Below are 20,048 nucleotides of genomic sequence, written 5' to 3' on the forward strand. Positions count from 1 at the left end.
TTTCATGAATTCTGTTTCGCCGGAAATAAACAGGGCCATTGGGAAATTGGGAAAGTATTTTATCACACCAATTTTGGTGTGGTCAGATGCGTTAAGGTCAGAGGAGAGATCTAGAGTCTAAAAGACCCCAATTTTTTTAAAAAAAAGAGTACCTGTCACTACAGATTGCTATCATAGGGGATATTTAAATTCACTGTGATAACAATAAAAATGATTAAAAACAAAAAAATGAAAGGAAAGGTGTCAAAATAACATAAAAAAGCAAAAAAAAATAAAAAAATAAAAAGACCCCCCCCCGGTCCCTGCACGCAATGGTGCACGCAAGCGTTGGTCTAGTGTCATATGTAAACCGCAATTGTAGCATGCATGTGAGGTATCGCCGCGAACGCCAGGTCGAGTGCAGTAATTCTTGCAGTAGACCTCCTCTGTAAGTCAAAAAAGGAAGACGACAAAGGGCGCCAGGTCACAAAATAGTATGAGAAATATGACAATTTAGTGTAGTGACTTACATGTACAAACGATCCAAAATATAGCCAGTAAACCAGGAACAACGGTACTCGCAATGGGACACATCTGGGATGATCAGATCTGGTGACCTGCTGAACGATCCTGTGCTGTGTGGCAGTGTCTATGATACAGGTGCCGGTTGCCGCAGTAGGTGGCGCAGGCTCCCTGGATGGGCAGCCTTGCAGATGTCTGTGTACAGCAGGGTCGATGAAAGCAGTGACCCGGAACCGGAAGGGATGTCAGCGACCTGTCAGTTCATCCACGGAGTCTGACAGGAACCAGAGAGCTGGATAGAATGTGGAAGGCGGGCCACAACGTTGTTTCAGAGGTCCTCCTCCTTCATCAGGCCTGACAGGTCGCTGACATCACTTCCGGGTCACTGCTTTCATCGACCCTGCTGTACACAGACATCTGCAAGGCTGCCCATCCAGGGAGCCTGCGCCACCTACTGCAGCAACCGGCACCTGTATCATAGACACTGCCACGCAGCACAGGATCGTTCAGCAGGTCCCCGGATCTGATCATCCCGGATGTGTCCCATTGCGAGTACCGTTGTTCATGATTTACTGGCTGTATTTTGGATCGTTTGTACATGTAAGTCACTACAATAAATTGTCATATTTCTCATACTATATTGTGACCTGGCGCCCTTTGTCTTCTTCCTTTTTTGCTATATGCCTGGAGGGTCCCTCACCTCCCGAGGAGCTGCCGGCATTCTATATGCCACATACACCTTGATTTGGACTCCATGACCATCCACTACAAGGAATCATCTACACTGTGATTTTTTCCAGACTGTGGAAGGACTTCGTTCATAGATGAGGTTTTTGCACTCCCATCTTTGACTGTTTGTTATATATACATTCCCCCCCCCCTCCCCCCTCTTCCTTTAGAATTTTTTGCCTTACCATTTTATATGTTTATATATGCTTGTGTGTTTTTTGCAAATATGGTCTATGCATTTACCTTCCACTGTGAGTCAGTGAGCGCTGACTTACTGACTTAGGTCAGTTTTTTGTTTACTCCTCTGTAAGTCTAAAGTGGTAACCTGTAAAGACTTTTAAAGGCTTTTAAAAATGTACGTACTTTGTTGCCGCTGCACAGGCGTGCGCAATTTTTAAAGCATGTCATGTTTGGTATCTATGTACTCGGCATAAGATCATCTTTTAAATTTTACCAAACAAATTGAAATTATATAGTGTATTTGTGCAATAAATTAAAAAAAAATGTATTTTTTTCGCAGAAATTGCGTTTGGAAAATATGTGCGCAAATACCGTGTGACAAAAAAAATTGCAACATCCACCATTTCATTCTATAGGGCCTCTGCTTTAAAGAAATATATAAAGTAATTTTCTAGTAAAAAATATATATTTTTTCATGTAAACAAAAAGTCACAGAAAAGGCTTGGTTTTCAAGTGGTTAGAAGAGTGAGTGATGTGTGGATAAGATTGAGCATAAAATGCCGGGACAGTTCAAACACCCCCCAAATGACCCCTTTTTGAAAAGTAGACACCCAAAGCTATTTGCTGATAGGCATATTGAGTCCATGGAGTATTTTATATTTTGCCCTAAGTTTCGGGAAGATGACAATTTTTTTTTTTTTTTGTTGTTTTTTTTTTACACAAAGTTGTCACTAAATGATATATTGCTCACGCATGCCATGGGAATATGTGAAATGACACCCCAAAATACATTCTGTTGCTTCTCCTGAGTACAGGGATACCCCATGTGTGAGACTTTTTGGGAGCCTAGCTGTGTACGCAACCCCGAAAACCAATCCCCATCTTCAGGTTTTCTAATGGCATAAATTGCTGATTTTACCACTGCGCTACCTGTCACAGTTTCAGAGGCCCTGAAATTTCAAGATAGCACAAAACCCCCCCAAATGACCCCATTTTGCAAAGTACACACTCCAAGCTATTAGCTGAGAGGCATGATAAGTCCATGGAATAGTTTATATTTTGCCACAAGTTTCGGGAAAATTATTATTTTTTTTTTTTGTTTTTTTACACAAAGTTGTCAGTAAATGATATAATGCTCACACATGCCATGGGGTGTCATGTGAAATGACACCCCAAAATACATTCTGCTGCTTCTCCTGAGTACAGGGATACCCCATGTGTGAGACTTTTTGGCAGTCTAGCCGCGTACAGGACCCAGAAAACCAATCCGCACCTTCTGGCTTTCTAAGGGCGTAAATTGTTGATCTCACTCCTTACTACCTATCACACTTTTGAAGTCCATGAAATGCCAAGATGGCACAAAACCCCCCAAATGACCCCATTTTGCAAAGTAGACACTCCAATCTATTTGCTGAGAGGCATGGTGAGTATTTTGCAGCTCTCATTTTTTTTGGAAAATGAAGAAAAAAACAGGAAAATGCATTTTTTTCCCCTCTTTTTTCAATTTCCAAAACTGTGACAAAAGGTGAGATCTGCAAAACACTCAACATGCCTCTCTGCAAATAGCTTAGGGTGTCTACTCGAAAAGGGGTCATTTGGGGGGGGGGGGGGGTTTGCTGTCTTGGCATTTCATAGCCTCCGAAACTGTGATAGGTAGTCAGGAGTGAAATCAACAATTTACACCCTTGGAAAGTCTGAAAGTGGGGATTGGTTTTCGGGGTCCTGTACTCGGCTGGACTGCAAAAAAGTCTCACACATGGGGTATCCCTGTACTCAGGAGAAGCAGCAGAATGTATTTTGGGGTGTCATTTCACATATACCCATGGCATGTGTGAGCAATATATCATTTACTGACAACTTTGTGTAAAAAAAAATATATATATATTTCCCGGAACTTGTGGCAAAATATAAAATATTCCATGGACTCACCATGCCTCTCAGCAAACAGCTTGGGTGTCTACTTTTCAAAATGGGGGTCATTTGGGGGGGTTTTGTGGTATCTTGACATTTCAGGGCCTCCTAAACCGTTATAGGTAGTGAGAAAATGCAATGAAAAATGTACGCCCTTTGAAATTCTGATGGTGGTGATTTGTTTTCGGCCTCCCGTACACTGTTAGGCTCCCAAAAAGTCTCACATATGTGGTATCCCTGTACTCAGGAGAAGCAGCAGAATATATTTTGGGGTGTAATTACACATATACCCAGGGCATGTGTGAGCAATATATCATTTCAATGACAATTTTGTGTAAAAAAAATAAAATAATTTTTTAGTCATTTTTCAAACACCTGTGACAAAAAAAATGTAATTTTTTCGCAAAATTTTCGCTCTTTTTTTATTAATATCGCAAAAAATAAAAAGCGCAGAGGTGATCAAATACCACCAAAAGAAAGCTCTGTTTGTGGGAAAAAAAGGACGTAAATTTTGTTTGGGTACAGCATTGCATGACTGCGCAATTGTCAGTTATAGTCACGAAGTGCCAAGTTGAAAAAAGGGGTCTGGTCAGGAAGGGGGTAAAATCTTCCGGGGCTTAAGTGGTTAAAGTCACGCAGTACTAAATTGCAAAACATGGCCTGGTCATAAAGGTTTTAAAACCTTCCAGGTCTGAAGAGGTTACAGTTACGGCAAACATTTTTTTTCTCATTTTGGGATAAAGATTTTTCATAAATTAATAAAAGCTGATCATTGCAAGCAATTCTCTGAGTGTTAAATGGTTTGTGGACCTTGCCCTATCTGCTGGTTGTGCTTCCGGTGGCCACTAGAGGCAGAGGAGAGCACCACGTGGAGAGGAGAGGAGCCGTGATTGCCTTGCTGTGCAGGAGAGCAGACGTTCGGGGGGGAACAGCTGAGGGAGACGCGGACAGAAGCCAGTGACTGAAGGGGGACTGCCAACGCAACGTGACAGACACCAGGCGGCGGGAACAGTACTGGAGGCGTGCGGGGACAGACTGACAGGACAGGAGACAGCAGACACGTGAGTGTGCTGAATCAGCTGTTTGACTGAGTGAGGGGGAATCACACAGACAGGCACAGACAGCGTGTAGAGAGACTGACAGGGGGAGGCTGCAGGATCTTCCATCAGACGAGGACAGACAAGCAGTAGATCTGACAGTACCTAGTACCTTGATACCTGCAAGTACCTTGGTACTGGGAGTAGTACCTTAGCAACCAGGGAAAAATACCTTAGACCAGTGATGGCGAACCTTGGCACCCCAGATGTTTTGAAACTACATTTCCCATGATGCTTAACTACACTTCAGAGTGCATGAGCATCATGGGAAATGTAGTTCCAAAACATCTGGGGTGCCATGGTTCGCCATCATTGCCTTAGACTGACCGGTGACTGACTGACCTGCAACTGACCGTGACCTGCGACTGACTGCAACTGACCGTGCTCTGTGACTGACTGTACTCTGCGAATGACTGCTCTGCGAATGACTGCTCTGCGACTGAGTACCTGGGAGGACTGGTGAGTATCTTAGCGACTGGTGAGTATTTTAGCGACCGGTGAGTATCTTAGGGTTAGTAAAGGGGAGATAGAGGTAGAGTAGGTAAGGAATAGCAGGTCGTTACCAATTATCCCCATAGAGTAGAGGGTAATCATGTCCGACAGGATTGGGGATGCCATTCCTTGATGAACCAATCGAGGACGAATACTGCTGTGCAAGATGTGTGCGACTTGTTTCTCTGGAAGCCCAGATCCTGGATCTGGAGAACAAAGTGGCAACACTGCGTAGCATCAACAACCTGGAAAGGAGCTTGGACATTACCCATCAGGCGCTGGCATAGAGGAGGGAGGAGTAGAGGAGACGCAGGCATCAGAGGTAGGCAGTTGGGTTACCGTTAGGAAGGGTAGAGGGAAGAGCGCTAGGGAGGCCAGTCCTGAGTTGGTACACCCTAACAAATTTGCATGTTGATGGGGATATCAGCTCAGGGGTGGCAGTGCTGGTTCAGGCGCCCTCCCCCAGCTGCCAGGGGAGTGGCGGCTCCAGGAAGGAGGGGGCCGAGATTCAGGAAAGGTTAGACAGGTTGTGGTAGTTGGGGACTCAATTATCAAGAGGACAGAGAGGGCAATCTGTCGAAACGATTGCGGTAGCTCGAGTTTGGCACATTGCGGATCGGGTAGACAGATTATTGGGTGGGCTGGGGATGACCCAGCAGTCATGGTGCATGTGGGCACTAATGACCAAGTAAGAGGAAGGTGGAGGATCCTAAAGAACGATTTCAGGGACTTGGGGAATAGATCGAGGAATAGGACCTCCAAGGTGGTTTTCTCTGAAATACTGCCGGTACCTCGAGCCACACCAGAGAGGCAGAAGGAGATTAGGGAACTTAACAAGTGGCTGAGGGACTAGTGTAGGAAGGAGGGTTTTGGGTTCCTGGAGAACTGGGCTGACTTCTCAGTCGGCTACCGGCTCTTTAGTAAGCATGGGCTGCACTTTAATGGGGATGGTACAGCTCTTTTGGCGAGAAAGATGGCAACCAAGTTGGAGGGGCTTTTAAACTAGGAGACGGGGGGAGGGCTCAGAAGTAGAGTCAGTCAGGAGGGAGCAAAGGACAGAAGGCAGTATTAGAGTCAGCAGCGACAGTAGTTCCATAACGTCAATTAGGGGGTCTGTGCAGGAAAACATCAGACTAAACAGGAATAAAAATAATCACCATTCACTATCAACTTCCACAAAACTAAGAGGGGTATATGCAAATGCCAGGAGCCTACCTAATAAAATGGATGAGTTGGAAATGTTAGTACATAAGGAGGACATAGACCTTGTGGGAATAACGGAAACTTGGTTCGACCCCTCACATGAATGGCTGGCCAATATCCAAGGGTATTCGGTGTACCAGAAGGGCAGGGTAGGAAAAAGAGGGGGAGGGATATGTCTCTATGTCAAGAATAATGTAAGGGTGATAGAGAGGAGTGATATTATGGAAGGGATTAGTATGGAGTTACAGTAGAATCCGTGTGGGTAGAACTCCATAGGGAAGAAATAAAGGGAAAAGTAATTGTGGGGGTTTGCTATAGGCCATCCAACCAAAGGGAGGAGATAGAGCTGGAAATATCACTGTTGGGTAAAGTGGCAAAACTGGGATCAGTCATCATATTGGGGGACTTCAATTATCCCAACATTGACTGGGAAGAGGGGACTACACACTCACAGAAGGCCGTCTCTTCATGGAAACCTTACAGGACAACTACATGTCTCAGTTGGTGGATTCTCCTACCAGAGAAAATGCAGTGCTGGATCTATTGATCACTAATGATCCAGACCTAATCTCAGAGGTAGGAGTCCAGAACAACCTGGGCTCTAATGATCACAGGATTATCACATTTAGCGTAAATAACAATATAACAAGGCAAGAGGGGAACATAAGAACCCTCAACTTCAGAAGGGCAAACTTTCCCAAATTGTGCTTAATGATGGAAAGGGTAAACTGGGACCAAACCTTAGGAACACTGACCACAGAGGAAAAATGGGAATGCTTTAGGAACATATTAAACAAATGCATCTCGCAGTGCATTCCTATGGGAAATAAATTTAGAAGAGACAAAGCCACACCTGGCTGGCTAAACCGTAATGTTAAAAAACTTATTAGGGGTAAAAAAATGGCCTTCAAGAAATATAAATCAGAGGGCACAGTATTGGCTTTCGAGCAATACAAGGAGGCAAATAAGAAAAGTAAATACGAAATCAAAATGGCTAAAATCAACTTTGGGAGACACATAGCAGAGGATAGTAAAAAGAACCCAAATAAATTCTTTAAATATATCAACAGCGAAAAAACTAGGGCAGAGCATATTGCACACATAATTAACGATGATGGGAGGAAGGTTACAGAGGACACTGAAAAAGCAACCGGGTTGAACGCTTTTTTCTCCTGAGTCTTTACACAGGAAAAGAAGGGGGTACACTGACCACGATTGTATGGTTAGTATTAATACACAGGACTTGCCGCTATGGCTAACAGAGGGTGAAATCAGGGAAAGGCTGGATAAAATTAACACAAATAAATCACCAGGCCCGAGAGTACTCAAAGAACTTAGTAAGACTATATCTAGACCACTGTTCCTGATCTTTGCTGACAGTATTATGACAGGAAATGTACCAGGGGATTGGAGGAAAGCTAATGTAATACCGATATTCAAAAAAGGGCAGAGGCATGTCCCGGGAAATTATAGGCCTGTCAGTCTTACATCGATAGTAGGTAAACTTCTGGAGGGGATGATAAGGGACTATATCGTAGAGTTTGCTAAAGACAACAACATCATCAGCAGTAATCAGCACGGGTTTACAAATGGGCGTTCTGTCAAACTAATCTCTTAACATTCTATGAGGAGGTGAGCTGTGAGCTAGACAGGGGGAGACCTGTGGATGTGGTGTACCTGGATTTCGCTAAGGCGTTTGATACAGTTCCCCACAAACGCTTAATTTATAAAATAAGGTCTGCAGGCATCGACCACAAGGTTTGCTCTTGGATACGGAACTGGCTAAATGGGCCTGTCCAAAGGGTGGTAATAAATAGCACATACTCAGACTGGTCTGAGGTGGTAAGTGGGGTCCCCCAAAGCTCAGTCCTGGGACCAACCCTGTTCAATTTATTCATAAACAGCTTTGAGGATGGGATCAGTAGTTCTATATCAGTTTTTGCAGACGACACAAAATTGGGCAGGGCAATAACTGCACGGAATGAAGCAGATATCCTACAGAATGACCTGGACAAAATAACAGAGTGGGCAACGACATGGCAAATGAGGTTTAATGTGGAGAAGTGTAAGGTTTTGCACTTGGGGACTAAAAACATAAAAGCACAATACACTTTAGGGGGGGGGAACCTTTGGGGGAATCAAAAATGGAGAAAGATCTGGGAGTCTTGGTAGAGGATAGACTAAGCAATAGCATGCAATGTCAAGCGGAAGCTGCCAAAGCCGGCAGAATATTAGCATGCATAAAGAAAGGGACGTATTCCAGAGATAAAACTATAATCCTACCACTTTATAAAACTCTGGTCCGACCGCATCTGGAGTATTCTGTCCAGTTCTGGTCGCCAGTCCTCAGGAGGGATGTGTTGGAGCTGGAGAGAGTGCAGAGAAGGGCAACTAAACCAATTATTGGATTGGAGGACCTTAATTATGACGAGCGTTTGCAATCGCTTGATTTATTCTCCCTGGAGAAGAGACGCCTGACAGGGGACATGATAGCAATTTATATATACCTCAATGGTGATCTCAGCATAGAAAAAAAAGCTATTCAGTCCAAAGGATTGCATGAGGACTGGAATGCATACAATGCAATTAAAGGAGAAGCGTTTTAACCACAGGCAACGCAGGGGGTTCTTTACGGTTAGGGCTACAGGATTGCGGAATTCTCTACCACAAGAGGAAGCAAAAGAAATGGTCTCACATGGTTCCATGTAAATACCTCCATCCCGGTTCATACTGAAAAAAGAAAAAGGGTGCCCTTGGGGTGGGACTTTGTATGAGGTATATACATTCAGTGAACATAGTACAAAGATGTTAAAAAAATATGACGACAAATTTTATTGATGTAGTTGCATATGAATGAGAACAACAATAAAATAACAATGCAATGGGCATGCAGCATAATAGCATCAACAATACACATGAATAACAATATTGATAAAAATATGGGTTGCACTCATATATTGTAGTAACTCGATGCGTTTCGTGAGTCTTCAGTAAGCTCACTCATCAGGAGTATATATATGAGATAAATTGTCTAAAAATGAATAAGACAGTAAACAACATGTTACTATATATGATTGAAGAGTGTGATATTGTAACATCTGTACATGAACAGAAATGAAAAAGATCACACTCACACATGACCCAAAGATAGATGGTGGATGCGTGCTCTCACGATGCGGGGGCTGCCATGGTCTAACCCGGGAGCTGACAGGACTTGAACCAATGGCGAGCACGTTGGGGAGACAGGTGAGGAATCAAGATTGTGGAGAATGAAGCTTCTGCTTGATTGCAAAGTATGGGCTGAAAATAAATGAATATGTATCTCAATGGAGTATATAATTACATTGTTTGTATCAAGTGATATCCAAGGGATCAGGATAAGTATAATTGTATAATAAAATAGTATAAAAAAACTGCATAATGAGTCAGTCCAAGCAAATATTGTATGAAGCAGGGACCAGTTGCCTCTAGAAATATAGAAGGATCAAGATAAGTATAATTGTATAATAAACTGCATAATGAGTCAGTCCAAGCAAATATTGTATGAAGCAGGGACCATTTGCCTCTAGAAATATAGATTGTATTGTATGCAGTTCAAAATTAGATTTGAAGGGTAAGATACTATATCCACTTGGTGATACATAAAAAGTGAATGGGGTGTGGTGAAAGAAGGGGGACCAGGGTGGAAAAAATAAAAATAATGTATGAGAAACCCAAAATAAATAGTGATGAGTGATGATTGAAACATATGGTGATTAGTGAATCCACTTGGGAGTGGGTGAGAAAGACCAGGAAGGATGAGCCTCAGAAAGGGTGAAAAAACTAAAGGGATGCAGGGGAGGTGAAACATCATGAAAGGACCCAAAGAAGGAAAGAAAACGAAATGGCAGCAAAAGAGATAGTGGAAGGAAACCTCACCTGAAAACACACCGCATAGGCACCTGGCTCTAGTCCTAGAACGCCATGTGGAGGATGGTGGAGGCAGGGGTGCAACCAGTGCATCCATGCTGTCCAGCGGTAGAAGTCAGCTTGTGCTGGCAACCGCAGCTTCAGATAGATTTCACCCACCAAACCATACGTGCACCTGCAACGGTGCTCGTACGTTGGGGGGGAAGGACATGGCGCTGATATACAGGTGGCCCCGCCCCCGAAGGGGAGGGGGCAGCCAGGGAGACTAAACTTCCTGTTCGTATATCACAGCTCCCGGGAGAGATACACAGCCACCACCAGAGGGCGCACAACCAACCCGTGGGTTGTATAAATAAAATAGGGTAAAAATTGTAAATTGTATGCAGCCATAGGCCTGTGTATGTCACAATGGGACCATGTGGGACCGAAAACGGGCATGGGTGTCTTCCACCCGGGTACTATTAAAAGTAGGCAAAAGAAATGGTCTCACATGGTTCCATGTAAATACCTCCATCCCGGTTCATACTGAAAAAAGAAAAAGGGTGCTCTTGGGGTGGGACTTTGAATGAGGTATATACATTCAGTGAACATAGTACAAAGATGTTAAAAAAATATGACAAATTTTATTGATGTAGTTGCATATGAATGATAACAACAATAAAATAACAACGCAATGGGCATGCGGCATAATAGCATCAACAATACACATGAATGACAATATCGATAAAAATATGGGTTGCACTCATATATTGTAGTAACTCGACGCGTTTCGTGAGTCTTCAGTAAGCTCACTCATCAGGAGTATATATGAGATAAATTGTCTAAAAATGAATAAGACAGTAAACAACATGTTACTATATATGATTGAAGAGTGTGATATTGTAACATCTGTACATGAACAGAAATAAAAAAGATCACACTCACACATGACCCAAAGATAGATGGTGGATGCGTGCTCTCACGATGCGGGGGCTGCCATGGTCTAACCCGGGAGCTGACAGGACTTGAACCAATGGCGAACACGTTGGGGAGACAGTTGAGGAATCAAGATTGTGGAGAATGAAGCTTCTGCTTGATGGCAAAGTATGGGCTGAAAATAAATGAATACCATGGCAGCCCCCGCATCGTGAGAGCACGCATCCACCATCTATCTTTGGGTCATGTGTGAGTGTGATCTTTTTCATTTCTGTTCATGTACAAACATTATGAAATCCTGATAGAGAATAAAACCCTTTCCTACAGTACTCAAAAATAAAAAATAACCGTTGTTGCCAGCAGTTAGGCAAACTACTCAGACAGTACCTGTATATTTGTGGCGCGAACAAAAAACAAAACAGGTTTTAGGGCTGGTTTACACCACATGCAGCCAAGAATGTTTTTATTTTCGTATCAAAAAAGCATGGACAGTTACATGGATTCCAATGGCAAAGTTCACACCATAGCAGTGCGTTTCAGTATAGTCAACAAAAGTAAAACATGCTGCATTTTTTCCTGCAAGGAACTGTATTGGATCACAGCAAAACGCTTCAAAAACATATCACAACGCATTACACCAGAACGCATCAAAAACTAGCACAAAGGCATCAAAATTTTTTTTATTATACCTCTTTATTATTTGTCCAGTGGAAGTACTCTCTATAGGCTTCTTCAAACTTCTCATTTGGAAAGGACAAGAAATATAAATACACGGCTTCACATAGTGGCCCCAGCTGCCTGACACTTTCAGCATAATCCAGCCAGTTTCCTAAGGAAAAAGATTAAAAACTGGAAGTTACCAAGTTACCAGTTTTAAACTACAACAATAAAACAGGGGCATTATTTTCAGTTAAACAGAAACTAGTATTCAGAAAATTAAAAAACAGATAAAAGTAAATGATTGCTAAATGTTAGAAACCAATTTTTCTAGTCTTTTTGCTGGGTACTAACAGGGACGGTGCAAGGATTTTTGCCGCCCTAGGCAAAATAAAAATTGTCGCCCCCCCCCCCCATATGCTCGGCCCACGATGTGACATCACAAACCCAAATGATCTGCCCATATCATGACATCACATATGTCCCACCCCTTTCTCAACAGTAATTCAGCCTCACCAGTGCCCATCAATGCAGCCTCACGAGTGCCCATCAATGCAGCCTCACCAGTGCCCATCAATGCAGCCTCACCAGTGCCCATCAATGCAGCCTCACCAGTGCCCATCAATGCAGCCTCACCAGTGCCCATCAATGCAGCCTCACCTGTGCCCATCAATGCAGCCTCACCTGTGCCCATCAGATCAGCATGACCAGTACCCATAAATGCAGCCTAATGTGAGGGTCAGCTGTGTTATGATCTCTCACCTCAGCGCTGGCAGCTCAGCAGGTCCTTGCACAGCCTCCTGGGGGGGGGGGGGTGATGCTCCTGGTCCTGGGGTCAAGTTGTGGCAGCCGGCGTGCAGCCTTAGCCAGTCAGGTGTGCCCCGACTCCCTGGAGTGCCCTGCCTCTGCCTGCCTCCAAAACTCCAGGAGTTGTAGTTTCCTCTGTGCTGCTCTCAGTCCCCCCCCCCCCAGTCTGTCCAATCCCTCCTACCCCCTGTCTGCACAAGCCCCCCTTCCCCTAGTCTCCACAATCCCCCCTAATCTGCGTAATCCCCCCTCCACTAGTCTGTACCTACCACCCCCAGTCTGCACAATTTCTCCTCCCCCTAGTCCCCCTCCCCCAGTCTGCACAATCTCCCCCTCCCCCAGTCTGCAACAATCCCCTCTCAGTTTACACAATCCCCCCTCCCCCCCAGTTTGCACAATCCCCCCGAGTCTGCACAGCCCCCCTCAGTTTACAGAATCCCAACCCCCCTAGTCTTCACAATCCCCCCCCCCCAGAATGTACAGCCCCCCTCAGTTTACAGAATTCCCCTCCTCCCTAGTCTTCACAATTCCCCCTCCTCCCTAGTCTGCACTGTAAGAAATGACAAGGGAAAGAAGAGTAGCAGGGGGAAAGAGGGGGGTTGTGCAGGGTGTAGAGAGTTCACTCACAAATTAAGTTCCCCGGGACTCCACTCCACGCTTCCTCTCTGCCCAGTCCCTCTGATATCACTCCGCATCACAGCACAGGAGAAGAGGACGGACCTATGGGAGCCGAGGCTGACCGAGCAATGACATCTGGGGGGAGGAGGGGGATGAGAGACAGTCTGACAGACATCAGACTGAAGTAAAAAAAAAAGTCAGCGGCAGACCCTTGCCGAGTTGCCAATCACTGCAGTGATAGATAGTACAGAGACCAGAGCGGCTGGGCTGCTGCACAGCACAGGGGAGAGGGAGGGAGAGACTGAAACCAGCGGCCGGGCGCTCTAGGCGGCTGCCTAACTTGCCTAGTGGTAGCGCCGGCCCTGGGTACTAAATGCAACCACAGAAAGAATTTTCAAAATGTTACACATTTTTCCAAATGATAGAAATATCCCTAACTTTAAAAAAAAAAATGGAATATAATATACTGTATGTTACAGAAAGAACAAGGGGGGGGGGCACAGCAGGCCTCTAGGGATATAAGCTCTGTCCTGTAGGATGGACAACACCCAAAGTGTGCAGCATACTCCAAGCTCAGGAGTGGCTAACAGTACGATGAAAAGTAGGCACACAACAAATTGTTTTTTTCACAAACTAAAGACTATAGTTGTATGTCCCTTGGTGGTGTTGTATTCAGAGTTTATCAAGACCTTATTGCAGGAAACTCAAATAAAAGGATATGGAGTAAAGGCCTGTAAAAGAATGACACTAGAAGGCCTGGCAACAACAAAGTTGGTCACAGGGTGGGAAGGACAAGGGCTAGCAAACTTTGTGGTGTAATGTGGTGATGACAGTATCTGCTAGCCCCTGCTCCCATAGTACCTTGGCCATGCTGAGAAGGACCAATCCAAAAGAATGGTGCCGACTCCTAGCTTCATCTTCCTAAACAGCCATATATTTGGGAATAAGGGGTCCTGGGGGGTGATGAAGGCATTTAAGACGTTTTTAAAAAGGTCCATAGAGTAATTAGTGTCAGTCAAACTTGAATATCAGGACTTCCAAGTTCAGCCTTTTTCAACCAGGGTGCAAAACTATTAGTTGAGTTTTTTCAAATTGTAAAATGGGGTGTAGAATTTTAAAGGGTGCCTTGACTGAAAAAAGGTTGATTAGTTCAGCTCATGATAATATCAGCTGACTTGATTTATTATTATTTAGCATAGCACCATTAAGTGAGCTTCACATTTTAATTACTCACTGCTCAATGGCCCTCCTACATGAATTACAATTATATCAGAGTATGACATTTAACCACTTCAATACAGGGCACTTTCACCCCCTTCCTGCCCAGGCCAATTTAAAGCTTTTAGCGCTGTTGCATTTTGAATGACAATTGCGCGGTCATGCAACACTGTACCTAAACCAAATTTATGTCATTTATTTACCACAAATAAAGCTTTATTTGGGTGGTATTTGATCACCGCAAGTTTTATATTTTTTGCTACACAAATTAAAAAAGACAGAAAAGTAAAAAAAAAAAAAAAAAAAGTTTTTTGTTTAGGTTATAAAATTTTATAAATAAATACATTTTTTTCCTGCACTGACGAGCACTGATGAGGCGGCACTGACAGGCACTGATGAGGTGGCACTAAAATGCAGCACTGACGGGCACTGATATGCAGCACTGATGGGCACTGATATGCAGCATTTACGGGCACTCATAGGCGGCACTGATGGGCACTAATAGGCAGCAAAGATGGACAGTGATAGGTGGCACTGATGGACGATGATGGGCACTGGTGGGTGGCACTGATCGATGGCAATGATAGGCAGCACTGATGAGGGCACTGAGAGGCTCCCTGAGCACTGATTGGCATCCCTGGTGGCATGGGTGGGCATACCTGGTGGCCATGGGTGGTCATTCCTGGTGGCCATGGGTGGGCAATCCCTGGTGGCTCTAGTGGCATCCCCAAAAGGTCTGGACTGGTAATCAATGCTCTGATTACCAGCACAGACCCCCCCACCGCCAGGAGAGCTGTCGATCGGCTCTCCTCTACTAGCACCTGTCAGGCGCGAACTGAGGAAAGCCGATCAACGGCACTTCCTATTTACTATGTGACCAGCTGTGATTGGACACAGCTGGTCACAGGGTAAAGAGCCTACGTTATATGCTCTTTACCGGGATCGGAGATGTGGTGTGTCAGAGTGACACACCGCATCACCGATTGCCCGGGGAGCGCGCAGAGCTACCTATCCTGCTGGACGCCATATGACGTCCAGTCAGGATAGAGCAACCACTTTGCAGCCATCATTTTGCTATAGGACGGACGGGAAGTGGTTAAACATATTACACAGTTCTTCTTAAATTGAACAATCAGCAATCTATATTTGATGTTAGCATTTAGTCTCTCTACTGATAGAGATTCTCAAAATAGAGATAGGGGGAGAGAGACCGTGTCTTAGGGCCAGCTCCCCAGAGTTGCCAACCTACCAAATTGAAATTTACTGACACAATACCCAAAGTTTTAAGTGCAGATTTCAGTATTTAGGCTACAAACAAGTACATAATGCAATTAGCAAAGTGATTTAAGGTAGATATTAAGCCAAAAAACATATTTCTTATTTTATTCTGAATATAGTAAGTAGCTCAGGGACAGAAGGGCAGAAATTAGAATGGGCGCACACACATGAAATTGACTCTCACAGTGACACTGACAGCAGTGTGCAGCAGCACAGATCCACGACACGTCCCCTCCTGAGTCACAGTCACTCTCCATGCCAGGTGGACCCTTCAAACCACTTCAAACAGCACTGACAGTCCCGCTCCTGGCTTGCCTTGTTCTCATCCTATAAACCCACACACAAGGCTTTGGCCGTTCCACTCCGCTCCCTTGCACCAGGACATCACACGATGCACGCTAAGGCACCGCCTCTGCCAGATCCGCCCCCCCTCCCTCTGGCGCTGCTCAAACACATTGTAACAGGCACATGCGCAGTTCCAAACGGAGCATCGCAACCATATTTTTTACTGGCAAACTTTCCCTGTGACTGGCATTTACTGGCAGAAGAAAAGAGCCTGGTTTTTACTGGTCACATGACAAGTCAAAATCACTGGTTCCCTATGGGAGCCATCTTAACTGGTGTGACTTGTGTCGGTCCGACTTTGGAAATGCCTCCTGCATTCCTTTGGTCCGGCTTGGGCACAATTTCAGCCCAATGATTTGAATGGAAGTCGGGATCATCTTAACTGATCTGACTTGTGGCATGCGACTTTAGCTCTGTAGTTCTTAAAGGATAACCCCACGCCAAAAAAAAAAAAAAAGCTGTAGCCCCCCAAAATCCATACCAGACCCTTACCAGAGCATGCAGCCTGGCAGGTCAGGAATAGGCGGGAGGATGAGTGAGCGCCCTCCCCCCACCATTCTTGGACCATACCAGGCCACATGCCCTCACAACACAGGGGCGGTGGTTAAGGGGGGTCTGCGGGCAGGGGGCTTATTGGAATCTGGAAGCCCCCTTTTTAAAGGGGGCCCACAGAACCCGCCCCCCCTCAATGTGAATGAGTATGGGGTACATTGTACCCCTACCCATTCACCCCCAAAAAAAGCAGTGTAGTGTAAATAAAAACAAGAGACAGTTTTTGACAAGTCCTTTATTTAAAATGAAGAGTGTCTCCCATCGTAGCTCCAACATGTCTTCTTTCTCCGGTTCCACCACCGATGTGTTCTTCCCCTGGTTTTCTTCCTCCGCTGCTGTGTTCTCCAACGATGACTCGGTCCTCCTCAGATGCATGCTCCTGACGTGTCATTTCTGATGCCTGCCGCCTGTTATATAGCCATGGGGAGAGGCCATCCGGTGACATCACCATGAAACCGCGCCTCTTGTGACGGCACGTGGCAGGAAATGACCGGGCGAAGAACACATCATCTGATGAAAACATAACAGCGGCGGAGAACACAGCAGCAGGGAGAAAGGACCAGAGGAAGAACACTTCTGTGGCGTAACTGGAGAAAAAAAGATACGGAGCAAAGACGGGGGACATTCTTCATTTTCATCTTGTTTTTATTTACACTACACAGATTTTTTGGGGGGTGAATAGGTAGGGGTACAATGTACCCCATACTCATTCACATAGGGAGGGGGCGGGATCTAGGGGCCCCACTGTTAAAGAGGGCTTTCAGATTCTGATAAGCCCCTTGCCTGCAGACCCAATGTTCTTTGGGGTGGGGGGCGCAGAGCACCCCTGCTCTAAAGCACCCACCCCCTATGTTGAGGGCATGTGGCCTTGTAGGGTACAGGAGGGGGGGGCACTCGCTTGTCCACCCATTTCCTGACCTGCCGGGCTGCATGCTCAGATAAATGTTTTGTGTGGATTTTGGGGGGTACCCCACCCCGTTTAAAGAAAAAAAAAAAATTAAAAATTTTGGCATGGGGGGTTCCTCTCAAAATCATACCAGACTCAAAGGGCCTGGTATGGTCTGGCACAGGAAAATTGTGGTATAATCGGCTCAAAATTGCAGTATTATTGCAGCAAAATAGGTACAAATTTGTGGTTAAAATCACAGCGAAATGGCTGCAAATGCGGTGCCATTATCGGCACCTTTTTCTCTTATCGTCTGAATGTGGATAACACTATTTTCTACTGATCTGCTTCGGCAGCCGAAATTTCAGTGCATGTAAGCCTTTGTACACTTTCCTAAAGAGCCAGTTCACACTAGAACGTTGCGCGGGAAAATTGCGTTCCATGCATGTGTTCAGCAGTGTTCAAAACGCACTGCACTTGTGATCTGCAGCAGGTGTCAGTGTTAACACTATGAACTGCATTTGAAACACACATGAATCACACCGCATTACTGTGCGGTGCCATTTGAGCCATTAATTTTGCATAGGCTCAAATCGCACCGCATTGCACCAAAGTGCAGGCACCTTTTGTTGAGCTGCACTGGAACCAGAGTGAATGGCTGTTCTTTACCACGCGATCCAGTTCAAGCAAACGCACTGTGTTTGCAACCTGCTTTAGAGATGTCGTTAACTTTGAATTGACACCCACAATAGATCGCAAAGCACAGTGCATTTGCAATGCAGTGCAGGAAATGCACAGGGATCACAGCGTTTTCCGCACTGCATCAGTGTGAACCGGGGCTTTCTGACACCTCAAACCAAAGGTCACAAACGCAGTGTGTTTGCCTGCACCAGATCGCATGCGATCTGAATGCTGTGCGTATTGCACTACTTGTGGTGTGGTCTGGCGCAATTTCAAATGAATAGACTGAAATTGCAGTGCTCCTGGATCGCATGTGAATCACACAAAAATGCATAGAGCGTTCCTTTGCGATTCATGATGTGAACCGGCCCTTACACCTTTACACCAAAACCGGCCCTTACACCAAAATGCTACAAATATGTACCTCATTTATCCCTAAATACAAAAAATGATATACTTTCCCATTATTCAGTTGTCATACTAATGTCATATTTGGTCTATCACCAAAATGTAACTTTTCTTGAGTTTTTGTTTTCTTACCACTCTGGACTACATTCAACAATGACTCCATAGCAGCAATTTATGTCCGATTCACAATAATAGGACAATAAGGCAGCACATTGGTTAAGTGGTTAGCACTTCTGCCTAGCAGCACTAGAGTCATCAGTTAGAATTCCAACCATGGCACTACCTGCATGGAGTTTGCATGTTCTCCCTGTGCCTGGATGGGTTTCATCCCACATTCCAAAGACATGCTGGTAGGTTAAATGGCTCCTGTGTAAACTGGCCCTAGCATGTTTATGTATGAATGTGAGTTAGTCCCGGTTCACACTGGGGCAACTTGTCAGGCGACTTAGCCGCCTGACAAGTTGCGCTCCATTCAGTGAAATAGAACTGTTCTAATTGGAGCAACTCAAGTCCCTCCGACTTAGAAAAAGGTTCCTGCACTACTTTGGGGGCGACTTGCATTGACTTCTATTAGAGAAGTCGTATGCAAGCCCCGCTGAAGTCGTGCTGCATGGGGCGGCTTCAGAGTCGGGCGACTTTGAAGCCGCCCTAGTGTGAACCCAGGCTTAGAGACCTTTGATTGTAAGCTTATTAAAGACAGAGACTGATGTGAATTTACAATATATATTTAAAATGTTGCGTAAATCGACATCGCTATATAAGCACCTGCAATAAAATAACGTCACAGTTAGGCCATTTTCAAGTGGTATATCTTGCACTTTCAGGCCTCTCAGATCTTTCCAGCCCACTCTGTGGACTGTAGTAAGCAGTGATCCATATATAATTTATTTTGTCTGTTAAAATGCAGACAACCTGAAAGGGCAGGGAAGGTAAGCGTTAGGTGCGTTTCAAAATGCTCATTTGTTCATAGGTAATCATGTGAAAATACAACTCACCTGAAGATGCATGACAAACTTTGCTATATATTGCATCCCAACACACTTGATTGTCCTTGTCTACAATATTTGAAATCTCTATATTGTCCTCAATCTCAAACCCAAGCTGACACACCATCTTGAGCACTTCTGGAGACAGGCATGTGGTAGGCATCTGCACAGAAAAAAAATATATACATATACTGTTATTACTGTTTCCTACACAATGAGCTATTGTTACTTGGACATAAAAGTGTGACACTGTCTTCCCATTAAAAAGACCAAGCAAAGCAACACCTTTTTCATTCATTTTGATCTGGCATTTGAGAAACGGAGAACATTCTCGGGAAAAGCTGCTACGGTTGTAGCTTTGAAAAAATTGTGGTCTGGTGTGCTATGCTGAATAAATAATTATATACAACTGTTATCTTCCGTGTATAAAAGAACCACAAAAAAAATCTGTGTATCTGTAATCAAATAATGTGATCCAAATGTGTCTCAAACAAAGTAGAACTTAATAGTGACTAGTGTCCAAACTTAAAGTCCACAAATGTCCATAGTGTATAAACCACAAATCCTCAAGTGAAAAAATTAAGAGATGTGGACCCAAATAAAACTGAATGTGTATCAAAAATACGAATGACGTGCAAGTGAATCCCACCACCTCTAGGGCTATCTCCTTACCAG

The 20,048-nt window shown here is 44.6% G+C and overlaps 1 protein-coding gene across 1 annotated transcript in view; it reads right to left on the reverse strand.

The window, feature by feature from the left end:
• The window catches only part of ERMARD (ER membrane associated RNA degradation), a gene marked incomplete at its 5' end in the record, with an annotated part of 171,103 nt that extends 151,567 nt beyond the window's left edge, over window positions 1-19,536 (reverse strand). The window contains 2 exons of the mRNA XM_082251714.1: window positions 11,627-11,766; window positions 19,383-19,536. Coding sequence (XP_082107840.1) covers window positions 11,627-11,766; window positions 19,383-19,536 — 294 coding nt within the window. The remainder of the gene's footprint in view (window positions 1-11,626; window positions 11,767-19,382) is intronic.
• Between the last annotated feature and the right edge of the window lie 512 nt (window positions 19,537-20,048).

Source organism: Pelophylax lessonae (assembly GCF_965119305.1).
Source record: "Pelophylax lessonae genome assembly, chromosome: 3".
Lineage (NCBI taxonomy): Eukaryota > Metazoa > Chordata > Amphibia > Anura > Ranidae > Pelophylax > Pelophylax lessonae.